This window comes from Nerophis ophidion, linkage group LG14 (genome assembly GCF_033978795.1).
Source record: "Nerophis ophidion isolate RoL-2023_Sa linkage group LG14, RoL_Noph_v1.0, whole genome shotgun sequence".
Taxonomy (NCBI): domain Eukaryota; kingdom Metazoa; phylum Chordata; class Actinopteri; order Syngnathiformes; family Syngnathidae; genus Nerophis; species Nerophis ophidion.
In genome coordinates, this window is record NC_084624.1 from 42,472,428 (window position 1) to 42,496,924 (window position 24,497).

A 24,497-nucleotide genomic window follows, 5' to 3' on the forward strand; every position below is an offset into this window, starting at 1 on the left:
CGGTCAGAATTGATCAAGCACCACCTCTTTCTACAGCTTAGCATAGCAGCCGAGTAAGTAAATGAAAGGCCACAACAAAGTCAAATTACTTGAATCAGATGGGTTAGTGCAAGTTCAACGATTTGTGGCTCCAGAACGATCAATTTAATACATGATCGAAGCCAGTGGATGGTAACCTATTAAGTGTTTAGACTTAGAGACTTAGACTTCCTTTTTATTCTCTTTCAAATTTGAAGTTTACAGTACAGATAAGAACAAAATTGTGTTGCATTAGCTCATGGTAGTGCTGGATCAAAAAGCAATAAGGTGCAGATATAAATAAATAGATTACTGTACAGTTGCACTTTTGCATTTGCATCCAGGTTTATGCATTTATGTTATATTCCGGCGAATTATTCCAGTTTAGAGGGGAATTGAGGGGATTATTATGATGCGTTCAAAAGTCTTACGGCCTGAGGGAAAAAGCTGTTACAGAACCTGGAGGTTCTGCTACAGAGTCTGCGGAACCTCTTTCTAGAGTCCAGCAGTGAAAACAGTCCTTGGTGGGGGTGGGAGGAGTCTCTGCAGATGTTCTGAGCCCTGGTCAGGCAGCGGCTTTTTGTGATATTTGTGTTTAGGACCTGGATGTGAAGCAGTAGAGAAGGAAAGCGAACGGATTGATAATGTAAAGTCAAAAATCCGGGCTAAGTCTGTGTCAAAAGCTGCTGAAATGCCACTAATACTAATAAGGATCAACTTACCCCCACCAAAGGAGATCAATATAAGATGTTTACTAGTGAAATATTACTATTACATACAGTAAGCATATGCTAATTTCTCTGTGGTAGTAGTGTTCACGGCAGTATTTTTTGTTTTTTTTAAACTTGATTCTTATATATAATGTCATTTATATTATTTATTTCAATAATTTCAGCTCAGTTTTTAATGCCCAATCTTTTCTCCAAGTCTATACAGCAACTGACATTAAAAGCTATAAAGGTTGTCTGTGTAGTGTTTACACTTAGTTTATGGTTGGGTGAGGAAAACAAAGAAGATTTGAGAATATCTTCTTGTCATTTATTGAACACCAATGCTCTGCTGTTATTGGAGCATTCATTTATTATGTCGTATTTAAAGTATTGTGTTGAAGTCTGGGGAAATTGTTATAGATCCCATCGACAGCCTTTAGTCACTCTGCAGAAAAAGGCCATTAGCATTGTGTCCCATGTTCACTACAGACATCATTCAAAATCCACTATTCATGGAGTTAAAGCAACTTAAACTGTACGATGTGATCAACTTTAAAACTGCTTCAATTATGTTTAGGGCATGCAAAAACTCTCTGCCATCCATTATACAGATCCTATTCCAGGATAGAGATGCCGACCATAGTTACAGTTTAAGAGGAAACAACAAATTATATTTGCCTAAAATTAGAACAACTTTAAAATCAATGTGCATTTTAGTGTGTGGAGTCAGTCTGTGGAACAAATTAAGGGACGAGTTAAAAACGTGTTCTAACATGATTCAATTTAAAACACTGTTTAAAAAAAAAAAGTACTGAAGAAGTACGAGGAGGAAACAGATTGATGGGAGAAAGTGTGCGTGTGTGTTGTCTCGTCTCATACTAACAGTGGTACTATTGTATTGTTATTCTATTGTTTATGTTAAATGTGTAATGAGTGAGAGGGGTTGGGATATTATGAGCATCTGCTTCATCCAACTCCTTTTCAAGCCCTGCACAAATATCTCTGCCAAGATGTAAAAAAAAAAAGTGTTGTTTTACTGTGCAGGTTTGAAATAAATACTTCAATTCAATTTAATTCATGCTTAGATAAAATATTCCTTCCCTAGTAGCAATATGTTTTACAAAAGTCACAAAAAAATAGGTAAAAATGTATTCATACATACCAGATACTAAATGAGCTGAGCACATTTGAAAGTTATCCATATTCTTCACATCAAAATTCAGTTTGAGGCTTGCGAGTCATAATCGCCTTCTTCCTTTTCAGACAGTCGCTCTGTCTGCACTCTTGTTCGTCACAACTTTGTGCATATTAATACTGTATTTGGTTTTATCTGTTTGCTAAATTCTGACAAAACGCTGCAAAAGTAAACCATTTAGCTTTGGCAGAGATGCTAACAGTCCCTTTCACAGTCAATATATTCCTTGACCATTGTTGTTGTTACATGAAAACACTTGTTATCAAGCACACCGCACCTTTTGCAAGAACGCAGTTCATGGCAAATCTAAAAAATGGCTGTTATGATTTTGGCTGTTTTTTTAATCAGTTTATAATAGCCATCTGGTGTCTTTAGTTAGTTAAACCATTTTGTTTTCCAATGAGAAAGAGCAGTGAAGGAAGTCACATATTTACTTTGTCTTTGTACTTGTTTTGTTTGTATGGATATAAAATGGTCTTAAATTCCTTCCAATAGTTTTAAATTCGACTTGTTGAAACCTGCAGGAGTGTTCAAACTGTTTTCTATTGAGAGCCTTGCACTTAAAAAAAGCACAGGACTTTGGGTTTTTTTTAATTAGTAAAACGACCCAAAAAAATGGTATGTTTAAAATCAAAGCTGTGTTACGGTTATTAGTAAGAATAGAATAGAAAATAATATAATGGACTTTATCGTCATTATATTTGCATATAACGAGATTAAGTACTCCAACTTAAGGTGCGGTAGTGGGAACAAATATGGGATAAGAATAAATTACACAAGAGTTAATAAAGATAAAACTAAGTATTGAAATCAACAGACTACTATCCAATATAAATAATAGGCAATCCTGTACAATATACAAAACACTATACAAAATAATGTACAATATACAGAACAAGACAAGAGTACCGGAGTAATAAGTAACAATCAGTGTCTGATGTATTGCACTCGAAGGTGCAATATAGTTAACATTTCATAGTTTTCTTTCAAACATTGTGCCTTTGTTGTACTTTTCTACTTTTTTTTTGGTTTAATTTACCTTTTTTAAAAATCATCTCAGTGCCCCAAACAGGCCCTTGAGCACATTTCAGATCTAGGGCCTAATTCATAATGGAAGCTGCGGACTGATCTACACCCCAATGGCCACAACAGACTTGGGCAAATTAAGGCCCGGGGGCTGCATGTGTCCCGTTGAGCTTTTCAATCTGGCCCGCCGGACATTCCCAAATAATTGCTTTAAGAGTCTAAGATGGAAAGTGTTTCTGCTATTTTGATGTGCAGTCATGTTTTCTAATGACCGGAAGTCTTCAACTACACTAAGTCTTTCAATGCTTGGAATCTGCATCATATACTAGTTACTATGGTCATCTAATTAGTTACTATGGTCATCTAATAACTTCCTATGGTCACTATGAGATATTTCAGATTGTAGGTTGGGGTTTTTTTCACAGTTTTTTGCATTTTGGTTGTTTCGGTTTGATTGTAAATATATGTTGTCAATATTCAGTGTTTTATCATTCATAGTTAATATTTGAAATCCCACATTCTTTATTTTCATGTACAATCTGAGTGTCTCATTCAGTAAAAAAAAATTCAAGTTCTATTTAGTTTTTTAAGGCGGTCTGTCATAACGTTTTTAGCTTTCAATCATTATTGGAAGGTTTTGTATTAGTGTTCCTGAAAATAGACATACCGGCGCCCAGACACATTTTTGTATCTACATCTTGCCCCCCGATTAAAATAATTGTCCAGCCCTGGTCCACAAGCAGGTAGTGCATGTCCCTATGAGACAATAAAGACAGGAAAGATGATCACAGAGTTGGATGGTGAATATTATTAGCATATTACAACTTTTTCCACATGACTACAGTCTTTCTGTGGTGGGTGGATTGTGTCTGATTTGCCTAGCTGGCCATGACTCTATGGTAGAAAAAAAAAAAAGGAGCAAAAACTATGATGAGCAATACAAATTGCTTAAAAATAGAAACTTAATTTTGTCACTTTTTTTGTCAATGTCCCAAGCTAAATGGAGGTGCCAGTGATTGCTTTTCAATTGGGGTTGAGGGTGGGGCTTCCTGTTGAGAAGAGCAATATGTGCTTACATGTCAAAATCTACACAGTGTCAAATGAGACCGGAATAGTTGTTGGATATGAATGAATGAAATAAGTTTATTCCCGTCATATAATCAACCATCAACCATTTTGTGTGACCAGTTTACAGCACAGATTATACATATTTAACAATCATACACATTTACACACAAAAAGAAAAGAAAACGGAATAGGCTGAAGCCAAAGCTTATATTTCCCTATCTTATACATTCACTGGAAATTAGATTGCCTGGAACATCGTTAAAAAAAATCAATGGGATGAAAGTAATTATTGCTATAATTTATCATTTTCAATTATTTCACCTTTCAAGGTTTTCTTGAACCTTAACAAAGAACTACCGTATTTTTCGGACTATGAGTCGAAGTTTTTTTCATAGTTTGGCCGGGGGTGCGACTTATACTCAGGAGCGACTTATGTGTGAAATTTTTAACACATTACCGTAAAATATCAAATATTATTTAGCTCGTTCACGTAAGAGACTAGACGTATAAGATTTCATGGGATTTAGCGATCGGGAGTGACAGATTGTTTGGTAAACGTATAGCCTGTTCTATATGTTATAGTTATTTGAATGACTCTTACCATAATATGTTATGTTAACATACCAGGCACCGTCTCAGTTGGTTATTTATGCGTCATATAACGTACACTTATTCAGCCTGTTGTTCACTATTCTTTATTTATTTTAAATTTCCTTTCAAATGTCTATTCTTGCGGTTGGATTTTATCAAATAAATTTCCTCCAAAAATGCGACTTATACTCCAGTGCGACTTATATATGTTTTTTTCCCTTCTTTATTATGCATTTTCGGCAGGTGCGAGTTACACTCCGAAAAGTACGGTACATGTCTTCAGCTCATCACTGACCTTGTTCCACCATTTAACTCCTAAAATTGAAATACATTTGTATTTTATATTCGTTCTTACTTTATGTATTTCAAAGATCAATTTCCTCCGTATATCAGTTTTCTCCTCTTAAAGAATACAAGCTGGAAGGCTGTTGTTTCTTTACTTGAAATGTTGATATGTCACGAAAAAGACCATTTCGATCAGACCCGGGCAAATCAAAGCCCGGGGGCCACATGCAGCCCGCTGAGCTTTTCAATCTGGCCCGCCGGACATTCCCCAAATAATTTTTTGAGATCTTTAAGATGGAAAGTGTAGCTGCCATTATGATGTGCACTCATGTTTTCTAACGACCGTAAGTCTTGAACTATACTAAGTATTTCAATGCTTGAAATCTGCGCTTTGGGATGATATACCAGTTACTATGGTAATCTAATTAGTTACTATGGTCATGTACGTCACAGCAGCTCAGACGAGGCACCATGCAGTGTGGGTGTGGAGCGTTTCCACATACGGGTAAGGAGATTTTCACAACGAAGTTCTAAAGCTTAGTGATGTATATAAGATTGTAGGTGAGTTTATTTTGTACCATTTTGTACCATTCGCATTCATATTTCACTGTTTATTACGTTTCTTTTGATTGTAAAACATGTTGATCGAAAGGGGGTGTGACATTCATATTTTGTCAATATTCAGTGTTTTATCCTTCATAGAAAAATGTAAAATTCCATTTCGTTTTTAAGGCGATTCGTCATAACATTTTTAGCATTCAGTCAGACATTATTGTGAGGTTTTGTATTAGTGTTCCTAAAAATAGATATACCAGCCCCCAGACACATTTTTTTTTCTCTAAATGTGGCCCCTGAGTCAAAATAATTGCCCAGGCCAGATTTAGATAATACTCTGTAAATATAAGTAGGCAACACTGATCTCTTCTGCCATGTCTTCTTATTCTATGGCAGACCAGGTAGGAATGATATGTGTGCAGAAACAGACTTAAGATGCTATCAGCTGTACAAAGTTGTAGCGACAGCATACTTGCCAACCTTAAGACCTCCGATTTCGGGAGGTGGGGGGGTGGGGTCGGGGGTGGAGCGGAGGCATTGTTGGGGGCGTGGTTGGGGTGGGGGCGTGGTTAAGAGGGGTGGCGTATAATTCACCAACTCGAATATTTCATATATATATATATATAGATATATATCTGTATATATATGTATGAAATACTTGACTTTCAGTGAATTCTAGCTATATATATATATATATATATATATATATAAATAAAATAAATAGTTGAATTTCCGACAGCACCTATCAAATACACAGTAATAAAAACACAGTTGTTCTACTAACTGTACTGTGCTTGCTGGTTACTAAAAAAAAAAAAAAAACACTTACCTTTCACTATTTGAATAACCTTTGTTCTGCCATTTGCGTATTGGCGAGCGATCTCCGAATCCGGGAACATCCTTCACGGATTTGTTGTAGACATCCGCCAATGAGAACGGGACGTTGCTTCCAGCTATCAGCATAGCCATCTTTGTCTCAGCATAAGATACACCATCGCGTCTCCATTTTGCGAGGTGGGCCATAATACTGGGTTGTGAACGACGCTGCGCTGCGGACCCTTTGTGCTTCGCTGACTGACCGTTCATGGCTGAGCATATCCGTTCGGCCGCCGTGTTCAATGGAGAAGTCTGTTTTACAAAATTTACAGGCAACATACCCCTTCCCCTTCGAACTCTCCTGGATAAACTGAAATTATTGTTTCCAATCGTTCTGGAACTTGCAAGCATATTTCTTCATTTTGCTCGTCCATGGTGTAATATACTGGGTTGGAGTCAATAATCAGGCGACGTGATGAAGTTACGTCTCTTTACTGTGGGCTTCAGAACAGACTCCCTAATGCATGTTCCTTGACTGCACTTAAATGTAGAATATATTTACATTCTATTCTATGTTCAGTAGATGGCAGTATTGTCCTGTTTAAGAGGGTCACAACATTGAGTCAGGTCTGGAGCTGAGGGGGCGTGGCCTCCAGCTCCGCCTGAATTTCGGGTGATTTTCGGGAGAAAATTTGTCCTGGGAGGTTTTCGGGAGAGGCGCTGAATTTCGGGAGTCTCCCGGAAAATCCGGGAGGGTTGGCAAGTATGAACGATAGACAGTCCCATTATGATGTGTTTTTATGTGGCAGGGTGAACAGGTAATGCCAAAAATGTAATTGTGGCGGTCAGTCACAAATTGAATGAACGCATGGGAAACACTATCAGTGTTGGCTAATATTACTAAAGTACTAACATTAGCATATCTCCTTCTCTGTCCTCCAGGGGGAGAATCCCATCTACAAAAGTGCTGTTACGACGGTGGTCAATCCAAGGTACGAAGGCAAATGATGGAGCACTGTCTTCTCTGCCATGGAAACACTGTATGGAGGAGCAAAAGAACCTGGGCTGGTCTGAATGAGGGGAGGCAGCAGGCTGTAATTTTCTCACTTTTTAATACTTTTTTTTCTGCTCACCAAATGTTAGTCCTACTATTTCATTTGGTCCCAATAACTCTGGCTATGCAACATCCCCATTTTGTACAGTCTTGTCTATGTATGGGCTTTTATTCCTATTTTGTATGGTTTTAAATGCTTTTAAATGTGTGTGGTACGGAACCTTAGGTTTTTTGTTTTTGTTTTTTCGTGAAGTCATTTTTGTAAGAAGTTGTCATAAGAAAGATTCTAGTTTAACACAGACGTGTACGCAACATGAGTGTAGTGTTTGTCGTCCCTTGCAGAGCTAAAGTGTTATGTCTGGGTTCTGTGTGAAGCCATATGAATGTTCACGGAGCACGGGTGCTTGTTTCCCAGCATGCAACAATCAGTTGAAAAGGAAAAGACAGATGTACTTTTAATTGTTGTCTTTAGTGCCACCTTTTGAGTTTTTTTCAAAGCCAACTCAGGTCCTTAACTCTTGACAGCATTGCCAAATAATCACATACATGCCTTTTTATTTCTTTTTCTTTGACATTAGTAACTCAATGGCAACGTAAAGTCACAGGACATAACGATTGTCATCTAGATCAGGGGTTAGGGAACGTTGTAGATTTATTTCAATGTTTTTTTTTAATGTTAAGACCGAAAGATTCCATTTTATGGTGTTTTCAAAATGTCCTTTTTTTTAAGAAAAATTACACATCCACAATTGCCATTCTTGTACTTCATTAATTATTTATTGAATAAAAAAAATCTAATAATTATTTTTGCATACTTTTTTTTAACACTGTTTATCTTTCTATTAAAGGGGAACTGCACTTTTTTCTGGAAATGTTGCCTCTCGTTAATAATTATGAAAGATAACGACGGATGTGTTTTTAAAAAAATTGCATTCTAAATATAAAATAATTCACCTTACAACGCAGCCAATAGAAGGTCCTCTATTCCGCCAATAAGATCTGATAAACATCCAATAAGCGCCAACAATACTACATTTACATTTTGTGACTTGAATATTAACCAAGTATTAGTTATATTGTTATAAGTGCTAACTCAGACAAACTATAATGTACCATGAATTGATTAACGTGGACCTCGACTTAAACAAGTTGAAAAACTTATTCGAGTGTTACCATTTAGTGGTCAATTGTAAGGGATATGTACTGTACTGTGCAATCTACTAATAAAAGTTTCAATCAAACCGTGATCACAAGCTTGTGTGCCCATTTGTACATCATCGAGTGGTCAGCTGTTTCCTTGCTCATCAAACTTTATTGTCGATCCTAAATCATGCCTCTCACCTGGGTAGTAGAAGGACAAGGATGTAATCTGGCATCTTGGCCAATTTATACCCGGAATGGTGAAATACAACACCAAAAGACGCTTGGTTCTACCCCCCCTCTTCTTTGATTGATTGATTGAAACTTTTATTAGTAGATTGCACAGTTCAGTACATATTCCGTACAATTGACCACTGAATGGTAACACCTGAATAGATTTTTCAACTTGTTTAAGTCGAGGTCCGCGTTAATCAATTCATGGTAAAGCGAGGACTATGACTCATTCTTCATCTAAACGGGACGACAACTTCTGTCAGTCGGCACCAGCAGACCTTGTACAGTTAGTGATGTCTTTTTATGATTGTTGGTTCTCGTAAAGTCTGCAGTGAATAATAATCAGTAATGTTGATTGATTGAGTGAAACTTTTACTAGTAGATTGCACAGTTCAGTACATATTCCGTACAATTGACCACTAAATGGTAACACCCAAATAAGTTTTTCAACTTGTTTAAGTCGAGGTCCGCGTTAATCAATTCATGGTAATGCGAGGACTATGACTCATTCTTCATCTAAACGGGACAACAACTTCTGTCAGTCGGCACCAGCAGACATTGTACAGTTAGTGATGTCTTATTATGATTGTTGGTTCTCGTAAAGTCTGCAGTGAGTAATAATCAGTAATGTTGATTGATTGATTGAAACTTTTATTAGTAGATTGCACAGTACAGTACATATTCCGTACAATTGACCACTAAATGGTAACACCCGAATAAGTTTTTCAACTTGTTTAAGTCGAGGTCCGCGTTAATCAATTCATGGTAATGCGAGGACTATGACTCATTCTTCATCTAAACGGGACGACAACTTCTGTCAGTCGGCACCAGCAGACATTGTACAGTAAGTGATGTCTTATTATGATTGTTGGCTCTCATAAAGTCTGCAGTGATTAATAATCAGTAATGTTGAGGGGGAAAAGGTGAATGTTGTGATGTGTTTTTGACATAAATACATCAATATTATAAATGTGCCTGTTACTGCATTACATGTATACTTACATCATGTAAATAAAATCAAACCTTAATGGAGGTATTTGAGGGTTTATAGGTGGAATACAGCGACTCCAATTTTACGCGGACTTTCATTGCATTTATTTACTTTAATATCCATATGAATACCCCATCGGACCCACCGTGCGTAGCGCTCCAGACTGTAATTGATAGCTGTGGTCTCACACAAATAATAAATGAACCCACGCATCGCAACGGTAATACGATAGACCTAGTGCTTGTCAGGGGTATCACCGTCTCCAAAGTTACGATACTCCCGTATACTAAAGTATTGTCCGATCATTACCTTATAAAATTCGAGGTTCAGACGCATGTTCGTCAAACTAATAATAATAATAACTGCTATAGCAGCCGCAACATTAATACGGCCACAACGACAACTCTTGCTGACCTACTGCCCTCGGTTATGGCATGGTTTCCTGCTGGCTCCGCTGTGAACGGGACTCTCGCTGCTGTGTTGGATCCGCTTTGGACTGGACTCTCGCGACTGTGTTGGATCCATTGTGGATTGAACTTTCACAGTATCATGTTAGACCCGCTCGACATCCATTGCTTTCCTCCTCTCTAAGGTTCTCATAGTCATTATTGTCACCGACGTCCCACTGGGTCATTATTGTCACCGATGTCCCACTGGGTGTGAGTTTTCCTTGCCCTTATGTGGGCCTACCGAGGATGTCGTGGTGGTTTGTGCAGCCCTTTGAGACACTAGTGATTTAGGGCTGTATAAGTAAACATTGATTGATTGATTGATACTATTTATCAATCAATCAATGTTTATTCATATAGTCCTGAATCTCAAGTGTCTCAAAGGGCTGCACAAGCCACAACGACATCCGCGGATCAGCGCCCACTTAAGCCCAAGGAAAAACTCACAACCCAGTGGGTCAACGATTAGAATGACTATGAGAAACCTTGGAGAGGACAGCAAATGTGGGTAACCTCCCCCCTAGGGGAGACCGGATGCAATGGACGTCGAGTGGGTCTGACATAATATTGTGAAACTAGTCCATAGTGGCTCTAACATAATAGTGGGAGTTGGATGCATTAAAAAAAGAAAAACATGTTTAAAAAGTTAAAGTACCCCTGATAGTCACACACACACACACGTACTAGGTGTGGTGAACTACCATCTGCAGTTGACCCATCTCCTTGTTCCATTCCCTGGGAGGGGAGGGGAGCAGTGAGAAGCAGCTGTGGCCACGCTCAGGAATAATTTTATTGATTTAACCCCCAATTCCAGCAGCACGGTGGTACAAGGGTTAGTGCATGTGCCTCACAATACGAAGGTCCTGAGTAGTCCTGAGTTCAATCTCGGGCTCGGGATCTTTCTGTGCGGAGTTTGCATGTTCTCCCCGTGACTGCGTGGGTTCCCTCCGGGTACTCCGGCTTCCTCCCACCTCCAAAGACATGCACCTGGGGATAGGTTGATTGGCAACACTAAATTTGTGTGAGTGTGAATGTTGTCTCTATCTGTGTTGGCCCTCTGATGAGGTGGCGACATGTCCAGGGTGTACGCCGCCTTCTGCCCAAATGAAGCTGAGATAGGCTCCAGCACCCCCAGTGACCCCAAAAGGGACGAGCAGTAAAAAATGGATGGATGGAATGCACACATTTTTTTGAAAACCTGTTAAAAAGTTAAAGTACCACTGATTGTCTCACACACACACTAGGTGTGAGGAAATTATCCTCTGCATTTGACCCTTCCCCTTATTCCACCCCCTGGGAGGTGAGGGGAGCAGTGAGTAGCAGCGGTGGCCACGCTCAGGAGTCATTCTAGTGATACCCCAATTCCAACCCTTGATGCTGAGTGGGAGGGTAATGAGTCCCATTTTTATAGTCTTTGGTATGACTCGGCCGGGGTTTGAGCTCACGGCGGACCCTCTAACCCAGGGGTCACCAACGTGGTGCCCGTGGGCACCAGGTAGCCCGTAAGGACCAGATGAGTAGCCCACTGGCCTGTTCTAAAAATAGCTCAAATAGCAGCACTTACCAGTGAGCTGCCTCTATTTTTAAAATTTTATTTTTTTACTAGCAAGCTGGTCTCGCTTTGCTCGACATTTTTAATTCTAAGAGAGAAAAAACTCAAATAGAATTTGAAAATTTAGAAAATATTTTAAAGACTTGGTCTTCACTTGTTTAAATAAATTTATTTTTTTTTTTACTTTGCTTCTTATAACTTTCAGAAAGACAATTTTAGAGAAAAAATACAACCTTAAAAATGATTTTGGGATTTTTAAACACATATACCTTTTTACCTTTTAAATTTCTTCCTCTTCTTTCCTGACAATTTACATCAATGTTCAAGTATTTTTTTTATTATTATTATTGTAAAGAATAATACATTAATTTTAATTTAATTCTTCATTTTAGCTTCTGTTTTTTCGACGAAGAATATTTGTGAAATATTTCTTCAAATTTATGATTAAAATTCAAAAAAATTATTCTGGCAAATCTAGAAAATCTGTAGAATCAAATGTAAATCTTATTTCAAAGTCTTTTGAATTTCTTTTAAAATTTTTGTTCTGGAAAATCTAGAAGAAATAATGATTTGTCTTTGTTGGAATTATAGCTTGGTTCAATTTGTTATATATTCTAAAAAGTGCAGATTGGATTTTAACCTATTTAAAACATGTCATCAAAATTCTAAAATTAATCTTAATCAGGAAAAATTACTAATGATGTTCCATAAATTCTTTTAATTTTTTCAAAAAGATTCGAATTAGCTAGTTTTTCTGTTCATTTTTTTCGGTTGAATTTTGAATTTTAAAGAGTCGAAATTGAAGATAAGCTATGTTTTAAAATGTAATTTTCATTTTTGGTGTGTTTTCTCCTCTTTTAAACCGTTCAATTAAGTGTTTTTTTCATCATTTATTCTCTACAAAAAACCTTCCGTAAAAGGAAAAAAAAATGTACGACGGAATGACAGACAGAAATACCCTTTTTTTTTTTCTATATACATATAGATTTATTTGTTAAAGGTGAATTGAGCAAATTGGCTATTTCTGGCAATTTATTTAAGTGTGTATCAAACTGGTAGCCCTTCGCATTAATCAGTACCCAAGAAGTAGCTCTTGGTTTCAAAAAGGTTGGTGACCCCTGCTCTAACCCAGTGGTCCCCAACCTTTTTGTATCCGCGGACCGGTCAACGCTTAATAATTTGTCCCGCGGCCCGGGGGGAAGGGGGGGAGATGCTCTTTTTTATTTTTATTTTTTTGGTCATGAAAAAGGGACGTTTTTGTCATGAAAAAGGGAGGTTTTTGTGGTTGGTGCACTAATTGTAAGTGTATATTGTGGTTTTTATGTTGATTTAATAAATAAAATAACTAATTTTTTTTATCCATCCATTTTCTACCGCTTATTCCCTTTGGGGTCGCGGGGGGCGCTGGCGCCTATCTCAGCTACAATCGGGCGGAAGGCGGGGTACACCCTGGACAAGTCGCCACCTCATCACAGGGCCAACACAGATAGACAGACAACATTCACACTCACATTCACACACTAGGGCCAATTTAGTGTTGCCAATCAACCTATCCCCAGGTGCATGTCTTTGGAGGTGGGAGGAAGCCGGAGTACCCGGAGGGAACCCACGCATTCACGGGGAGAACATGCAAACTCCACACAGAAAGATCCCGAGCCTGGATTTGAACCCAGGACTGCAGGAACTTCGTATTGTGAGGCAGACGCACTAACCCCTCTGCCACCGTGAAGCTAATTTTTTTTTTATTTTTTTTATTATTATTTTTTTTTTAATATAAATGAATAACAAATTCTTCTGCGGTCCGGTACCAAGCGCCCGGTGGTTGGGGACCGCTGCTCTAACCACAAGGCCACTGAGCAGATTCTTGTCAATCAATCAATCAATCAATCAAAGTTTATTTATACAGCCCAAAAATCACGAGTGTCTCAAAGGGCTGCACAAGCCACAACGACATCCTCGGTTCAGATCCCACATCGAGGCAAGGAAAAACCCAACCCAGTGTCTTACATAAGGATTGTTAATGATAGGCAATATTCGGGAAAAAAAATGCAGTTTCCCTTTCATTTAAGAATATGTTTTTTTGGGGGGTGAAAGATGAACTTGATTATTTTGAATGTTGTATGAAAATATTAAAGCGCCCAAATTCACCGAGCCAGGTTTGTCCAATCACGTCTTCATGTTTCCCCTCTCTGCTCGTGACGTCACCAGCTCCCGGAGCCCTCGTCCTCTGATTGGTGGAAAGTCTCGTCCAATGAGAAGGCTTCTCGGCAAAGTTGTTAACCCCCAACAGTAGCACTTTTTAGTGAGCACCTCTCTATAGTTTCAACCTGCCGCTCGGCGACGAGGACATGGACACTTTAACACCAACACGTTTTCTCCATACGGCCGCAGAGCACATCGTGTGTTTTTTCCCACCATGACACCCGTTCAATGTGTACTTTAGTCATTTAAAGCTGGAGGAGAAGAAGCAGCAGCTTGGCTAGCCTTCATGTTCTCTAGCTAGCTGCGTCGTTTTTCCTCTTTTCTTTTCTTTTTTTTTTTTTTTTTTTTTTTTGAAGCTCTCACTTGAGGATTTCACCTCGGCTGGAAGGTGGAAAAGTGCCGGACTGCGTGGAAGGACGTCATGGGCGTAAGTACCTCGCTCGTAGCGTAGAAAAAAAAAAGAAAGGCCCGTGTTGGAGAGTGTTTGGCTGGCATCAGATGATTGCAGACACGCAATCAAATTCCCCAGCAGCTCAGCTTTGGATGTCGTTGACGACAAGCCGAAAAGGTGGAAGTTTCTAGAAAAAAAAAAAATGTCGTGTGTGTCTTAAAATGTGTTCCGACTTGACTTTTTTTTTTTTTTTTTTCCCCACATGACTGACAAAAACAGAAGGTCGCAAACGTCATCATCTAGTGTGGCTGCTCGGAAAGCTCTCCGTGTTTGACCTTTTAGAAAGTACTCGTTTGGCCCCACGCAGACTTTTCATCTTATTCCAATGCCGATGTCGATTTGCGAAGCGTTTTTGGTGCGGAGTTTTTTTATGTGTGAAAACATTGTTTGCTCACTGGCTCGGGGCGTGTGGCTCCACAGCGCCACGCAGCCTTAGTGGTGGGCTGGGGAAGTGCGTGGCCTTGACCCTCCTCCCTACATGGGCCTGACTGAACAAACATGGTCTCCCTAAAGCAGGGGTCTCAAACTCAATTTACCTGGGGGGGCCACTGGATGCAGAAACTGACTGAGGCGGGGCCGCGAGAAAAGATTTCTTAAAAAAATCTAACATGCACCTTCTATGAAGGGCTTTCCCGTCCTAGCATTGCTAGGGCAGGAAAGCCAATGTCACGCCAAATTTCTTCCCCTCTACAACCCCCCCCCCCATTTACTTCCAGGGTAATAATTTGTACAGACGTTTTGTTAACGCTATTTTATAATTGGGGCGGCATGGCGTAGTGGGGAGAGCGGCCGTGCCAGAAACCTGAGGGTTGCAGGTTCTCTTCCCACCTATTGACATCCAAATCGCTGCCGTTGTGTCCTTGGGCAGGACACTTCACCTTTGCCCCCGGTGCCGCTCACACTGGTGAATGAATGAATGATTGGTGGTGGTCGGAGGGGCCGTAGGCGCAAACCGGCAGCCACGCTTCGGTCAGTCTACCCCAGGGCAGCTGTGGCTACAGATGTAGCTTACCACCACCAGGTGTGAATGAATGATGGGTTCCCACTTCTCTGTGAGCGCTTTGAGTATCTAACAATAGAAAAGCGTGATATAAATCTAATCCATTATTATTATTATTAAAAATACAGACGTTTTGTTAACGCTATATCATAAAAAATAAAAAAACTATTTACAGACACAAGCTATGGGACAACTTAAGAGGAAACATGACTCCGGAAGTAAATGGGTCATCCCATAGCTTGTGTTTGTAAATTGTTTTTATTAATTTTTTATAATATAGGGTTAACAAAACGTCTGTATTTTTTTAATATAGCATTATATTTTTTATAATATAGTGTTAACAAAACGTCTGTATTAATCATGACTCCGGAAGTAAATGGGGGGGAAGGTTTTTGGCGTGACACCAACCCTCACAGTTTTTCCGGGAGACTCCTGTATTTCAGTGCACCTCCCGATAATCTACCGTCTTAACCATTTTCCCGAATTTGTCCCAATTTTCACTTGCCCGACATTATTAAAGGCTGCCGTGACTGCACTGCCTTTAACGTCCTCTACACCAGTGGTTCTCAACCTTTTTTCAGCGATGTCCCCTGTGAACATTTTTTTTAATTCAAGTACCCCCTAATCCAGTGTTTCTCAACCTTTTTTCAGAGATGTACCCATCAGAGCCAAACATTTTTGGTTGAAAAAAAAAAGAGATAAGTAAAATACAGCACTATGTCATCAGTTTTCTGATTTATTAAATTGTATAACAGTGCAAAATATTGCTCATTTGTAGTGGTCTTTCTTGAACTATTTGGAAAAAAAGATATAAAAATAACAAAAAAACTTGTTCACACCATAACACAACTTAAACACAAGAGCACAAATACCCAGAACACCTTGCAGCCCAAACTCTCCCGGGCTACAATATACACAACCTCAACCGACGCAAGTAGGGAGAGTGGGGGGGTTGGTGGTAGCGTGGGTGTGTGTATTGTAGCCCGGAATAGTCAGGGCTGCATGGGATTCTGGGTATTTGTTATGTTGAGTTTATGTTGTATTATGGTGCGGATTTTCTCCTGAAATGTGTTTGTCATTCTTGTTTGGTGTGGGTTCACAGTCTGGCAAATATTTGTAAAAGTGTCAAAGTTTTTTTTACGGCCACCCTCAGTGTGACTTGTGTAGCTGTTGACCAAATATGTCTTGCAACATCACACGTGGACTGCTCAGCCAATTGTAACAATCAAATAGGCTTGCACGCTGTCAGTAGAGGATTCAGAGGGTGTTAAGAACAGTGCGATTGCGGCATCCCTTGAGTATTGTTGATTGGGTAAAAATCGGCAGGGATTACCAGAGAATGGATACCCTGATATTAAGGGGACTCCCGTGAAAATTGGGAACGTTGGGAAGTATGACGCTGTAAAGTTCCGTTCATATTAAACTCGTGGGCCGCACGTACATTAAATTGTCATATCAGAGTGCGGGCCGCAAAATATGTTTTTATTTGTCTTTATCTTAACTATACTTTGATATACGTTACAGTAGTCTGTGTAAAGCTTGCACAGCAGGATAGTTTTGGGGCGGTTTAGCTCGGTTGGTAGAGGGTCAGCGCCAGCAACTTGAGGGCTCGATCCCCGCTTCTGCTAACTTAGTCACTGCTGTTGTGTCCTTGAGCACGACACTTTACCCGCCTGCTCCCAATGCCACCCACACTGGTTTATAGCAAAAAACAACATGTAACTTCGATATTGGGTCTCACAATGTAAAGTGCTTTGAGTCACTAGAAAAAAGCACTATATGAATATAAAAAGAATATATGTGTATATATAAATGTACTATCCAATGGAAAGCCAGTATTGTCTAAACCAGTGGTTCTCAACCTATTTTCAGTGATGTACCCCCTGTGAACATTTTTTTAATTCAAGTACCCCCTAATCAGAGCAAAAGCATTTTTGGTTGACAAAAAGAGATACAGAAGTAAAATACAGCACTATGTCATCAGTTACTGATCAATTAAATTGTGTAACAGTGCAAAATATTGCTCATTTGTAGTGGTCTTTCTTGAACTATTTGGAAAAAATTTACTAAAAAAACTAAAAACTTGTTGAAAAATAAATAAGTGATTCAATTATAAATAAAGATTTCTACACATAGAAGTAATCATCAACTTAAAGTGCCCTCCTTGGGGATTGTAATAGAGATCCATCTGGATTCATGAACTTCATTCTAAACATTTCTTCACCCAAAAAAAAGCTTTAACATCAATATTTATGGAACATGTCCACATAAAAATCTAGCTGTCAACACTGAATATTGCATTGTTGCATTTCTTTTCACAGTTTATGAACGTACATTCTTATTTAGGTGTAGTTTTATTCAATAAATATATTTATAAAGGATTTTTGAATTGTTGCTATTTTTAGAATATTTTGAAAAAAATCTCACCTACCCGTTGGCATACCTTCAAGTACCCCCAGGGGTACGCGTACCCCCATTTGAGAACCACTGTTCTAAACCAGTGTTTTAAGTTAAAGTACCAATGATTGTCACACACACACACTAGGTATGGCAAAAGTATTCACTGTATTTGACCCATCACCCTTAATCACCCCCTGGGAGGTGAGGGCAGCAGTGAGCAGCAGCAGTGGCCGCGCCCAAGAATCATTTTTGTTGATTTTTAACCCCCAATTCCAACCTTTTTAATGCTGAGTGTCAAGCAGGGAGGTAACGGGTCCCATTTTTATAGTCTTTGGGCTCCTACCGATCTCAGGGCGGACACTCCAACCACAAGGCCACTGAGCAGGTGGGCCGTGAGATATTAGCTGTGTACCAATTCAGGGTCTGCGTCCTTTTGAAGGCCGTTTACGTCGCAACACCACGCGAAGGCTATCCCAATTCATTCAAATTCGAAGGCTCCTCAAAATGCAGCCGACGAATGCGCCCTCCTTTTCCTGCAACTATCCTTTTTTACACTATGGTGTAAAATTTTTACTTCTATCCGTCCGTAGACTAGCTATCAACGCGCTAAAATCTATAGTGGGTTTACATAATCCACCCACGAAACGTTAGTGATTAGAGGGTTCCAGTCGGACAGATTTTCACAGGACACATTTCCGGTGATGTTGCATTAGTGAGCCACGGATGAGGAGATGCTGCTCCGTTATTGATTTAAATAAAGTCTTAATGTCATTAAAACAGTTAGCTCCATCTTTTGACACGTTTTTGAATCCCGTCCTTGCCCACTACACGGCTACAACAAAGATGACGAGGAGAATACCTGGCGAAGGTGAGCCACATAGCCACAAAACGGTGCATCCTGAAGAGACGCTCAGAAAGCTCCTTGAAGTGGTCTGTAAAACATTATCCATGCAAGACTTTCACCAAAGAACCACAAGTACATGTTATGTGGCCCACAAGATAGTGTTTTAAATAAAAATAAAAAAAATCATAAGATCACTTTAATGCACCTTATAATCCGGTACGTCTTTTGTATGAAAAAAGACCTGAATAGACCCGCTCATCGGCAGTGCGCCTTTTAATCTGGTGCGCCCTATGGTTCGAAAAATACGGTACCACTATAATGACCAACATTAAAATACAGCAGCGTATTGGGCCCAAGTATTCATTTAAAACAAGGCAGAGGTTTTATTTAACACATTTTCAATATTTTGGCCATTGTTACAGTTTAAACAGTTACTCTGTTTGAAGATCGGAAAATAAAACCCTGTTCTTGAATTCTTTGGCGTACCACTAGATAAGCCTGTGTACTACTCGTGGTACATGTACCGCAGTTTGAGAATTACTGTTATACAGGAATAAAGGAGTGTATCAGTGACTAAAGGGTGTCGTTTCATGTCTAGCGGGCGCTCAGAATACTGAAATATGTATTTGGAACATAGTCAACAGGTTTTTATTCTCTATCTCTGAAAGTATTTGATTCATAAAACTTGATTCCTACTTCACGGGAATATATGTATTGCAGTCATGTCTGGAACCAAACAAAGGCGATAAACGAGGGATTACCGTATTTTTCGGACTATAAATCTCAGTTTTTTTCATATACTCCGGAGCGACTTATGTGTAAAATTAACACATTACCGTAAAATATTAAATAATATTATTTATCTCATTCGCGGAAAAGACGAAGAAAATGTCAGCAATCGTCACACACACGTCAACCAATAAGAATTCGGCGGAGGAGGGTCATGACAGAAGTGCATTTTGGGTCATGGAATGCTAACTGCTATATGCTACTGCCGTAGCTATTAAAATGGATCATTTCATCGTTGGCGGAAACCTATAAAAACTGAGAAGGGCTGAACAAAAATGGCACCAAAAAGGAAATCGTGTACTGCAGATTACAAGATGGGCGTAGTGAAATATGCAGCAGAAAACCACAAGAGGAAGCGGCGCATACCTTTGGAGTTGGCAGAGTTGTTGAGAAGCGACATCAAGGAAGAAGATTTCATGGGATTTATCGATTAGGAGTGACAGATTGTTTGGTAAACGTGTAGCATGTTCTATATGTTATAGTTATTTGAATGACTCTCACCATAATATGTTACGTTAACATACCGGGCACCTTCTCAGTTGGTTATTTATGCCTCATATAACGTACACTTATTTATTTGGATTTTATCAAATAAATTTCCCACCAAAATGCGACTTATACTCCAGTGCTACGTATACATGTTTTTTTCTTTCTTTATTATGCATTTTCGGCCGGTGCGACAAATACTCCGGAGCAATTTATAATCCGAAAAATACGGTACTGTATTACTACTACTTGCTGAAATTTGAACATGTATACTCATTTGTGTGCATTACTATATCATATAACATATCATATTTGGTACAGATCAGCTGGTTAAGTACATATTTCTGTAAAAAATCCATACAAATTTGTGCTGTTCTACACCACATTGTAAAACAACTCATTCATTCATACTTTGCAGCTTTAGAAACATGCCCTCTTTTAATGGACCATCAGCGATTCAAACATGTATTTTCTTCTAAGGTGGAACACAAGTCCACCCAGGAAATACAAATACCGGTAGTCTGTTCCCGGGTCAAGCTGTGGGCATTTTAACAGACATACAAGTGTACAAACCCTGAAGGTTTATGTGACTGGCAAACTGATGTCCTGACTGTAAAGGCAGACGTGCTAACTGCTGATCCACCGTGTTGACTTGTGCAACTTATTTTTCCTCAAATATGTGTTGGAATTATAAATTTCACCGCACCACAGGTGTTTGTTTACCTTCTTAAAAGCTGCACTGTATTTTCAAAGCTTTCACTTTACAGCTTCCAAAACGCAATAATGTAAAAACGCAACAATAGATAATTTTTGTGAACGATACTCATCTTTTCTTTATTTTTTTTCAGGGCCTCAATATGCAGTTTAATGGATTTCATGGAAGGAGAAGTGGACTTGTTGTAGTTAAACATGGAGTCATCTGTGGCAAGTAAGTTGTTGTTGATGTCAAATATTAATGTCAAATCTAATAGAATATTTTTGACAAGCGTCACTAGTTTGACTCCTCTTGAACATTCAATGAGTTTTATTAATGATGATGGTCCTCTTCTAGAGTTATTTTGTGCTATTTTGAGTCCTCTCCGTTATTTATACTCATGTTGTGAATGTTGTTTCTTTGAAGCAGACAGCTGCTTTTACATCTGAGTCCACATATTGGAGATGACGGTATCATAAATCAGTGGTTGTTAAACTTTTTTTTTACCAAGTAACACCTCAGAAAACACTTGGCTCTCCAACTGCATTTTTATTTGAATTTTGCCTATCACTCACAACACTGGGTTGAGTTTTCCCTCGCCCTGATGGGGGATTTGAACCGAACTCACTCAGAAGCCTATGCACAGAAGAGAGGCTGTCTGATCTCCTTCTCCTCTCCATTGAAAAAGTCATAAGGTTGCTGCTTTAAGGCTCCCGGAAGGTTTGGTTACTGATTGTGCACTGATTTCACAGCATTTCATGGAAGCCCTGAATTTACTTTGAGGAGCATATTTGGGTATGGGTGGCCTACAGCCCTCTACTGGCCCCTGGTCCATATTATTGGCCCTGTATTGCGTTTCAGTTGTTTAGTCTGAGCATTAAGTGAGAAAGACCATAAGTTACAACTTTATGGTGTTTTCATCAAGTGATGAAAGAAGGACAGATTTTCATATTGAAGTTTTATCCATTTGGGTTTTTTCAAAGTTCATTTTGCACTGTTCAATGTTCAATATTAAAGTGCTTATATTTAACAATAAATAGCCTAATAATAAACCAGTGTTTTGTTGCTTATCATGTCTTCCAAGCCTATTATAATGTGAATTAACTCATTATGACAATAATTTGTTGACACAAAAGAAATGGCAATCACTTTTACCTACAAAGGACACACAGCTAAGTAGTTGGCTTTCAATTAGCGAATTTAATTTTACATTAACTGCGATGAGGTGGCGACTCGTCCAGGGTGTACGCTGCCTTCCGCCCGATTGTAGCTGAGATAGGCGCCAGCGCCCCCCGCCACCCCAAAAGGGAATAAGCGGTAGAAAATGGATGGATGGATGGAATTTTACATTAATTTCCATATTGTGTAAAGGACCAAAAAAAAAAAAATTTCTGCCCTTTTCTGACTTTGAGCCCCTACCCCTCTATAATCATGTGCACGTCCCTGTTATTGCAAGTTTGTACTTAAATACAATGGTTAACATACTAAACATCTTGTCTTTTAGTAAGTAAACGATCAAAGGCTCCTAATTACTCTGCTGAAATATGCAGTAACATATTGTGTCATTTTCTGTTCTATTATTACGTCAACATTAGATGGATAGATAGATAGATAGATAGATAGATAGATAGATAGATAGATAGATAGTACTTTATTGATTCTTTCAGCAGAGGATCCTTCAGGAAAATTCAAAAATTATTAAGGACAAGTGGTAGAAAATGTATTAATATACTTTTTCATTTACTGTAAATATCTGGTTATTTTCTCTTAACATGTTCTATCTACATTTCTGTTAAAATGTAATAATCACTTATTCTTCTGTTGTTTGATACTTTACATTAGTTTTGAATGATACCACACATTTTGGTATCAATACGATACCAAGTAGTTACAGGATCATACATTGGTCATATTCAAAGTCCTAATGTGTCAAGGGACATATTTCCTGAGTTTATAAACATAATATACATTTAAAAAATTGATTCTGTGATACTAAAAAATATCAATGTAATCTTAGTAGTATCGACTAGATACGCTCCTGTACTTGATATCATTACAGTGGATGTTGGGTGTAGATCCACCAATGGCATTTGTTTACATTCAGGTACGGGGTCATTAGCGGTGCATCCAGTGAGCTACGGTGTGTAGTGAAGCATGTTTAGCTATTCCTTGTCCTGCAGGGATGATACTTGTAAGAAACGTAATTTATTTGTCGCCATGGAGGCGAGGATTAGTGAATTAAAAGTAGCTACAACACAGCCGACTTCGGGTGGATGTTAACCGCTAGCTTGCTAGCTAGCCATGTCTTAAAGCACCTCTTCCTGAGGGTGTTTCAGTATTATAACGTTAGTTTTTAAGCCAAAATGCGTCCAATCTCCCTTTTCTGTTTACACCGTGTCTGCTTGTAAGTACTCCGTGATTGTGTGCTGCGGAACATGCTCGTCTGCTCCTAAAACCAGCAATGACATCACGGCGGAGGGTGGGGCTCCGGTACTTTTTAGAGACGGTATAGTACCGAATATGATTCATATTCAACCCTATGTGTGACAGCCTCTTGAAAGTAAACAAACATTTGTCACATCTGCCTTACGTCACTGCTGGCAAACAGCGAGCCTTGATGACATAGCGAGACTGGAGCGATGTCCGTATGCATCGTTGCAATACTTTGCCATGACACGAGATGCTAGTGCCATGGGGGTGGTTGTGAATTGTGAATTATTGTGAATTATATTTTATATAGCGCTTTTCTCTAGTGACTCAAAGTGCTTTACATAGTGAAACCCCATATCTAAGTTACATTTAAACCAGTGTGGGTGGCACTGGGAGCAGTTGGGTAAAGTGTCTTGCCCAAGGACACAACGGCAGTGACTAGGATGGCGGAAGCGGGAATTGAACCTGCAACCCTCAAGTTGCTGGCACGGCCACTCTACCAACCGAGCTATGGTTGAAGTAGGGGAGGGGAGGGGAGGAGGGAGAATTCAAATTGAGCCTAAGTCAATGAGCATGAACTGATGAAGTCTACTTGGATGAGATACGAAACAGCTTCTTAGACAATCTGAACAGTCCAGTTGTGATTGATTGCATCCTCTGAGAATAAAATGACTTGGATGCATGAACGTCCAGAGAGATACTTCACCTTGTTTGGTTGATTCAATGTTTATTGTCTTTCAGTACAGGTGCGGATGTTATACATTTAAATTTGGTGGATTTGTAAATGTAATATTAGAATGGTAACTGGTATTACTAATTTGAACATAAATATGACTTTTTAAAATCATTGTTTGAACTGTTAATCACCAATAAAGTCGAGACCCACGTATTAGATGGATAGGCTATATTTTGTAGGCTTTCACAATCTTTTGGTCATTGAAGAATCATTCTTAATGTTGCTGTAGCTATGACTAAAACTTCCATCCATCCATCCATTTTCTACCGCTTATTCCCTTTTGGGGTCGCGGGGGGCGCTGGCGCCTATCTCAGCTACAAACTTGCGCCATTTTTAACAGTGCTTTAGGTTTGTACGGTAAAACCGGTATTAGTATAGTACCGCAATACTAATGAATCATATTTGATACTATACCGCCTCTGAAAAGTACATGACAACATCTACTTTCGTTTAAAAAAATATATAAATTATGTTTATAAACTCAGGAAATATGTCCCTGGTCACATGAGGACTTTGAAAATGACGGATGTATGATCCTGTAACGATTTGGTATCATATTGATACCCAAATTTATGGTATCATCCAAAACTAATGTAAAGTATCAAACTGAAGAATAAGTGATTATTACATTTTAACCGAAGTGTAGATAGAATATGTTAAAAGAGAAAGTGAGCGGATATTAACAGTAAATGAACAAGTAGATTAATAATTCATTGTCTACCACTTCTCTTTAATAATGTTGACAAAATAGAATGGAAAGTGACACAATATGTTACTGCAT

The 24,497-nt window shown here is 38.9% G+C and overlaps 2 protein-coding genes across 2 annotated transcripts in view; both read left to right on the top strand.

Annotated features, from left to right (window-relative positions):
- Positions 1 to 8,122, top strand: part of LOC133568692 (integrin beta-1-like) — a 49,409-nt gene extending 41,287 nt beyond the window's left edge. The window contains exon 16 of the mRNA XM_061920779.1: positions 7,207 to 8,122. Coding sequence (XP_061776763.1) covers positions 7,207 to 7,272 — 66 coding nt within the window. The 3' untranslated portion in view covers positions 7,273 to 8,122. The remainder of the gene's footprint in view (positions 1 to 7,206) is intronic.
- A 5,848-nt stretch (positions 8,123 to 13,970) lies between these two features.
- LOC133568694 (enhancer of polycomb homolog 1-like) overlaps positions 13,971 to 24,497 on the top strand; it is a 66,015-nt gene continuing 55,488 nt past the window's right edge. The window contains exons 1-2 of the mRNA XM_061920782.1: positions 13,971 to 14,313; positions 20,705 to 20,784. The gene's annotated coding sequence lies outside the window, so the exon portion shown is untranslated. The remainder of the gene's footprint in view (positions 14,314 to 20,704; positions 20,785 to 24,497) is intronic.